Genomic DNA, 7,858 nt, shown 5'->3' on the forward strand with positions numbered 1-7,858 from the left:
TAAAAAAAAATCTTATTCAATGAAGTATATAGAAAATCCATATAAAATAAAAATAAAGTAAATAAGACCCATTAAAGATGAGCTTGAAAGTGTTTGGAGCCTATAAACTTTCAGCTCGCAAAAGGGTTGTCAAACCCAAACCAAAATCATCGGGCCCAACAGCCTGCCACTGGGCAAAAACCAGCCACCCACCGGGCCCAAACAAGTCCGCCCAACTTTACCCGACATGATTAGGTCAACCCAAACAGTTTCTCATCAAAAGACTGATTCATTAAAACAGTATGCATCATAAGACCCACAGGATTTCAACTTTAAATTCTTAGATTTAATTCATCAATGCATCATCCATCAGACAGTCAAGCAAAAGTCTTATGTGATAATGACACATAGCATGCAAAAATTAAAAATAAGCACAAGTAAGAACAAAGAAGGATAAATAGGAAGAACTGAGCCAATATATATATATATATATATATAAAATAAAAAAGCAACAAAAATCACAAGTCATCCCACACAACCCAATATATATATATAAAAGCAACAAAAATCACAAGTCATCCCACACAACCTCTAAGCAATGTGATTGGTTTATAATTTACGTTTTAATCATACCTTTATAATAGCACTTAAAATAAATAGATAAATAAATAAAAAGAGCATGGTTAGGATACTAAAGTGCTTATAACATTAACAGTTCATGAAATCCAACACCGAGCAAAATTCATCCACCATCAACAATAATTTATCGAGTGATAAAACTTAACATTAAGGGCCTAGTTGGGGTAAATGCGACCTTTTCGAAAGATGATTGTAAAACTGTGATGGAGAAAACAACTTCTTAAGAAACTTCGGTGGGAATTATACATATATATTTTTTTTTCCAAAAAAATCAGACAACTTTCTTACAACCAACATACTTTAACAGACCAATTAAAAAAAATAATTTCCCATCACAAAAGTTTTTAGAAAAAACCAAGAAAGCAGTTCTTGAAACAGGATTATGATGATAGTCTGAAACACAAAGGAGGCAACAAAAAACTTGTCCCAAACAAACCCTAACTTAACCTCGCATAAAAAACAATGTGATATCGAACATATCTCTATGATCACTCTTAAAAAGTTCCCATCGATAAGAACGTGGAGCATATCCTCTCACCGTATAATTAAAATTGATTGCTATCCTCATATTATTCCTTAAAATAATTGATACAACATAAATGCATGAATCAAGATTCATAAAAGAAATATAAACAAGAACATGGAAATTATTTCCAATCACAAAAATAATCTCTTAAGATCAACTATAAAAATAGAAGCCCAAAGCAATGAATAAAACTTTCATATAACAAGTAAAATGTAAAAAAAGGGGGTAGAAAATGAAAACAGAAGAAATAAGGCAAACCAACAATCATTTACACAAACAGGAACAGTAATGGTAAAGCATACAAAGAGACAATGAAGGACACAATTCTGATCTGATAGAATACTTTCAGACAGCGTTAAAATGTAAAATAGCAAAAAACCACAACATATAGTCTGTAAAACAGTGCAGAATTTAGACACATTTCATATAAACACTTTGGATTATTATCTCAGCAGTTGATGATTTCAGTTTCGATTTTTGTTCTTCTCCATCACTCTTGGAGCTGTAAAGAGGAGAAGATATTAGACATTAAAGCATAAGATTTTAGGGATATTTACATATATACAAAACAATTTTTGTGTAGTTTAACATCTAACAACTATAACTTTCAAATTCATATCAATAACATTTTGATGACATAAACGCATGCATGAAAATGTGCATTTAACTTTTTCAAATTTAGTAAGAGTAGCATATTTTATATGATGTAAATGTGTAAAAATGTGTAAACATAACAGAGATAATCCATACCAAGTCCAATCGCATCTGAGCCCTTCATAATCCGCAGCCTTTTGCATGAGTCAATAAACATTCTAAAATTTTGGAGGAAAAAATTGACATCAGACAGATTAGTTTCCCATGCAAATTCAAATTAACATAGAAATAAGTTAAAGGCTTTATCATTGTTGCTTCACAAACATTTGCACATAATATTTTTGAAGGATTTACATCAAATACCATATAAAACTTATTAATTTACACATTTAACAACTAAACATTGATATTTTCACTTCTCTATCACTTTACTGTCATAATTAAATCAAACAAAATGCACGAAAGAACATATTTTATGTTAAAACTTTAATAATATAAGCTAAAACTTCATATTTCTTAAATGCAAGAGGAGCAAACTGCATATAATTAAGATAAAAGTTAAAGGAGACATCGAAAGGTGAAACTTACTCCCACGGAACATCACCAACAAGCATCCAGTCACCATCCTTGTCTTCATAGGTGAGCACATACTCAGAATCAGTAAGAACATCCATCAGACCGCTTTCGCTAAGTCCATCCCTACCGGGAATTCCATGAGAACCACACTGCCCTGAAACATAACAAATCTAACTTTTGAATAAGCATGTTTCTGGGATGGAAAATTTACATAAATACCAACACAATTCTTATGTATTTACATGTCTAACACCCAAAGTTACGATATTTACACTTATAACATATTGATGTGACAAACCTATGCACGAAAGCATGAATTTTGCCTTCAAAAAGATAGCGATGGTTGCAATATTAAAGATTTGAGCGGTATGGATGTAATTATGAATGTTTATGTATTAAACATATAAATACGCAAGAGCTATGTGGTATGTATGTGAATACCTCTTCTGGAATTCGTGCATGTCAGCCATTAAGGAATAAAAAAAATCAAAGATGTAATTGATGTTGGACCTAAAAACTGAAAATATGTGTGCAGACGTGACAACAGAAGAAAAGGCAAGATATTAATTAAGGAGTGTTAATGTAAGAGAGGTATGTTAGGTCCAAATACATTAATGGTTAAATCAAATTTAGTTTAAGGGTGAGGGTCAACCACATGTTATTTCTACACCAACATATCTTTCATATATCTAAATGTCAAATTAACCCCAATATTCTCATGTATATTAACAATTTGCCCCTCGCATGAGAGTTTTCCACATTAGCTATCCTCTCCCTGTAAAAATCACATTTCTAACGTTATCAAGTAGGGGCATTTACATAGATACCATCCCATTCTTATGTATTTATATATCTACTATGTAAACTTTACCTTTTAAATTTATACCACCGAAATATTTCATAACAAATCAAAAATACCACCTTTTAAAACTTTTAGAAAGTGAAACACCCCTTTTAAATGGATAGGTAACATGGTATGTACCTAAAAATTGAAATTTTGGTGTTCGATATGTAAATACATAGGACTTAAGCAGTATGTATGTAAATTTCCCTGTCAAATATTATTGCAGCACGCACCGAATACGCATTAAAAGCCACAAAATTTATGAAGCATGCAATTCCAACCAAATCATCAGATCCGATACCACTTCTAAAGTGTGTAAAGCCAAAAAAAAAGATAAATTTGGTTGGATACAGTAAGGATCAACTTGCTTTCAACCTGAAAGATCAAGCTTATGAGTAAGGACCAACTACTTTGCATTCTACAACAACACTAAATTTTTTATTTATTTATTTTTATATGGGAGAAGGCATAGTACTCTCAAAGTCCATGACAAGAGCAAGACTATCACAGCTCTGTTGAGCATCAATGTTACTTCCATTGAAGTGCCAAGTTTATGGTTTCATGGAAACAAGGCCTAATAATAATGGCAAATATGGGAAGGGCCGTATTAAAATAGTATTAATAAATAAAACTCTCCTTAAAAGAATTTCAAACTAATATAAATATTATTATTAATTTAAATATATAGTTAATATTAAATTATTATTCAGTATTTAATTTTAGAGGGAAAATTTTTTATTGTATTATATGACCTTAGAAAGTTTAGTAAAAATTTAGAGGTGATTGCATCCCCAAGCCACTTCTTAGTTCTACCATTGATTGTTTGTCTTTAAAAGCAAAATTATTTTATTTCTAAAAAAAAAATCACTAAATTTGTTTTATTCTCGTCAACATGTTTATTTTAAAACAAAAATAAACAAATAAAAAAATTAAAAGTGAAGTCAAAATGGCCCTTTCTCAAATGATAATCTAGAAAACAAAAGATAAAATGAAAAATATGAGTTCAAATTTCTGCCATCTGATGTTAAAGAGCATCAATCATACGCATAACAGTGACATAAATATATATATATATATATATAAGAGAATTCATTACATATCAAAATAAATCTCTTCTAATTATTTTCAACTTAAAAGTTGTTATCACTATAAAGGGGCATTTACATACATACCACTCAATTCCTATATATTTACATATCTAACCCCAAAACTTTCTTTTTTATATTTATGCCTCGAAAATCTTCCATATCACATCAAAAACACCATCATTTAACTTCTAAAAAGTGTAATACACCTTCTCATGCATAGGTAAGTTTGCATATATGTAAAAATTGAAATTTAGTTATTAGATATGTAAATACATTGGAATTGAGTGGTAAATGTAAATCATACAACTACAAAATGATTAAATTAGAGAACAAATTCAATCGAGCGTGAATTAAGCTCACCCATGGTGAATCCACTAAACATCTTCTCCAAAGCTGATGAGAGCTCCTTGTAGCTGTAGTAAGTCTTCAAATCAACCTTCCTCAAGTATGGGGCTCCATCCATGCTAACCTTGACATAGAGGCACCCAAGCCCTTGCTTCCCATCACCATCTTCTTTGTTCTTCGATGGGTTTGTAGCCATCGTGTTCTTGCGGTAGCTTCGGATTGGTGGCCATCCCACAACTTGAGCCCTGTCAGCATAATCATCCCTTAAACCCATTTAGTTTAGTGTGTCACGCAGAATAGATCTAATCAAGAGAGTTTATTGAAAAAAAAAAATTAATTTTCGTTTAAAATCCATCAAAGTTAACAAAAATGAGGAACAGGAAGTGAAAACCAAAAACAAGAAAGAGGAAAGCAACATAAGGAACAAATTCTCGACAATGATGCATCATTCCTCCTTGCAAAGTTTGCAGTTTAGTGACAGTAAAAAGACATGGAACAAAATTATCAAATAATTAAAAAAAAATAGGGAGCAAAATAGAAAATCTCATCAGTCTGAAAAAATATAGCACTGCATGACGACCCAATCTGACGATAGATGGGCAGAAATAAAAATTAAATAACTAAATCCTAGAGATAATAATAAGGTGGGTGGGTGAAAAAAAACTCTCCCTGAAGATCCACAAATCTGCCAAACCAACACACTCATTCATAATTTCTCAACGGCATCAAGCAAAACAAACACTGATTTTAAAAAAACAAAAAAATTTGAAGATGAACTACTTCAAAAAAACAAAAAAAAAGGCCATCAAAAATAGCAGATAAGAATCATAAAATCAACACAAAGTTCAAAAACCCTTCGCATGTTTTCATAAGAATAACAGAGAATGGGCAAAAAAAAAAAAAAAAAAAAAGAAAAAACAACACCTACTTTATTCCTAATAACCAGCACAACCATGTCAAGAAAAAGGACCAATTTCTGCAACATGAAAAACACTCAGAACCACGAACTTACTTGGCAGCAGGCGGCCCCTGAGTCTTCTTCTCCGTCGCCGGCGCAGCCTTCCCGGCGCCGGCAAACTGCCCTACTACTCCTCCTCCAGCTCTAGGCGAGAACAAGTTGCCACCTTTCTCCATTTCCACCTCAGATCCGCTGCTACCAGACAAACCCCACTTTCCATTTCCATCAATAGAGTCAGAAAACCCTCTCTTAGCACCGGAAGCAAAGCACTTTGGCAGCTGCAGGCCGAGTGCAAGCCCCACCTTCCCCTTGCGATCTGGCGACTCGGAGCCAGGAAGACCTAGCCGGAGCTCAGTCTCACGAAGATTCTCTGGTGCAACAGCGGCGAGCTTATTGCTGGAGGAGACATCTGCAAGTCTTATGTAGTCCAGTTCAAGCGGTGGCGACATCAATATCTTTGTGTAGTTTCAGCAAACATCAAGCGAGCACAATGGAGAACTGAGGAGAGAACTGGTTGGGAAAGAGAGGGAGAGAGAAATGAGGAAAAAGGAGACGCCTTTGCGATTGGGTGCTGAGAATAGAGAAGCTCTTTCTCGCTCCTGTACGCCCTTTTATGCCTCCTCGCTCTCCACCACTTTTTATGGAATTTTTTTCTTCTAGCTTTTTACATGTTGGATCTGTTTTAATTTTATTTTAAATAATGGGGGATAAGTTAAAGAAAAAAAGGAAATACTTTTAAGAAATTCTGATTTCCTCTTATTATGTAGTGATTCGTTATACGAAATAAAAAACTTATATTGATTTATAATTCTAAAATATGAAGAAACTTCAGTCAATTATGTTATTTGTGTCTATATAAAATGGCATATACATGAATACCAACAGTTTCCTGTATATTTACAAATTGAACCCTTAAATCTTAATTTTTATATTTATACCACTTAAATCTTTAAATTCACATAAAAAAGGATTATTTTGACTTAGAAAAAAAATACATATTTTCATGTACATATAAAATAATATATAAAATGCTACACACACACATGTGTGTGTATATGATAAACCCTAAAAACATTTTCATCATCAGGATGCGGCACGAACGATGCAATTTTCTTAAGCAATGAGTTTAAATTTCAATTAAAAATCATCCAAAACTCTGGTTTTAGCAAACTTATAATCAAATTGATTGGTTCGACGAGATGAACCCGATCACATCAAAGTTGGTTCAATTTGAGTTAAATAAAACCCAAATCGAGTCATTAAGTCATTTTTTTATGCTTTTGATGACCAATTAGAAGATCAAACAAATTCCAAATTTGACAAGTTTTTAGTCGAATTGAATGCCTCGACTAGATGGATCCAATGTGTTCAAGATCACTCAATTTTGACATCATCATGACACTTAAATTTTCACACAATACTGTCCAATCGAAGGAACCTCCTCAAGTTATCTAATTGAGTAGCTCAGGTTTCTAACTTACTTCTAGAAGGCATCTCTCAGTTTCTATAAATGGAATCATAACTCTATCTTGAGAGAAGACATAAATCTTGAACCAGAAGGAGACCAGAGCTCGAAGGAGAAAACGTTGAGGCCTCGTGTTCTACATTAAAGCTCTAGTGGACGTCACTTGCTCCAGTAGCCGCCAACCACCATCGACTACTACTGGCCAACCACCATCGACCACCATCGACTGTCACATGCTCGTTGCACTGAGAACCCTTGCAAAATCATAAAGTGCAATGCAATATCATAACGTGCATTGCAAAAACCCAATGTATGTTTGATACACCTAAAATATATAGTGTTTTTAGACACATTTTTATACATATTTTTAAGATATTGCGTTTTAATGGAATGTGTTTTGGTGTTTTTCTTGCAGATACAAATAAAAGGGTGAAAAATGCTTAAATGAGTGAAAAATGATCAAATTTGGAGCAAAGAGGTGAAAAATGTGCAAATGAGTTTTAGCGCATAAGTGCCATATCTAGCGCTTAAGCACCAATTAAATAGAGAAGGTCTTGCCTAAGCGCCAGAGGTCCCGCGCTTAAGCTCCAGTGGCAGGGAGAAGATGAGATTGGACAATTAAATTCAGTTTCTAGGAATTTTGAAGAGGTTTTTGAGGCACCCATTGGCTTAATAGGTGGTTATAACCAACATGGATGAAAATTATCATGAAAAAATGCATCTTTTTGGGAAATACATCGAATTGGGACATATTTTGAAGAGTTTCCAAGACACCTCTTGGAAAACTATAAAAGAAAGAAGAGAGAACTTTGAAAAGAGTCCTGAAAATACTTGGAAAGTTTTG

General features: G+C 33.2%; 1 protein-coding gene across 2 annotated transcripts; it reads right to left on the reverse strand.

Moving 5' to 3' along the window:
• Positions 1 to 1,326: 1,326 nt before the first annotated feature.
• LOC110021000 (auxin-responsive protein IAA17-like) lies at positions 1,327 to 6,217 on the reverse strand. 2 transcript variants are annotated; one of them, XM_020719314.1, is made up of 5 exons: positions 5,604 to 6,217; positions 4,607 to 4,854; positions 2,327 to 2,468; positions 1,895 to 1,956; positions 1,327 to 1,646 (listed from the first exon to the last, which is right to left on the reverse strand). In XM_020719314.1, exons 1-5 carry the CDS (start codon positions 5,996 to 5,998, stop codon positions 1,609 to 1,611), a joined length of 885 nt encoding a protein of 294 aa, XP_020574973.1. In that variant the 5' UTR covers positions 5,999 to 6,217; the 3' UTR covers positions 1,327 to 1,608. The 2 variants fall into 2 exon arrangements, with proteins under 2 accessions (XP_020574973.1, XP_020574974.1); XM_020719315.1 differs by having other exon boundaries at positions 4,607 to 4,836; positions 5,604 to 6,216.
• Between the last annotated feature and the right edge of the window lie 1,641 nt (positions 6,218 to 7,858).

The sequence above is a fragment of the Phalaenopsis equestris genome, unplaced genomic scaffold, assembly GCF_001263595.1.
Source record: "Phalaenopsis equestris unplaced genomic scaffold, ASM126359v1 Scaffold000114, whole genome shotgun sequence".
In the NCBI taxonomy this organism is placed as follows: domain Eukaryota; kingdom Viridiplantae; phylum Streptophyta; class Magnoliopsida; order Asparagales; family Orchidaceae; genus Phalaenopsis; species Phalaenopsis equestris.

Bases quoted from the DNA above. Each gene is read 5' to 3' on its own strand.
- LOC110021000 (XM_020719314.1), bottom strand. From the start codon at position 5,998: ATGTCGCCACCGCTTGAACTGGACTACATAAGACTTGCAGATGTCTCC. The intron at 2,469-4,606 runs GTGAGCTTAATT...GTTATGTTTCAG, and splicing joins GTTTAGTGGATTCACCATGG to GGCAGTGTGGTTCTCATGGA. The intron at 1,957-2,326 runs GTAAGTTTCACC...CCAAAATTTTAG, and splicing joins GTTGGTGATGTTCCGTGGGA to AATGTTTATTGACTCATGCA.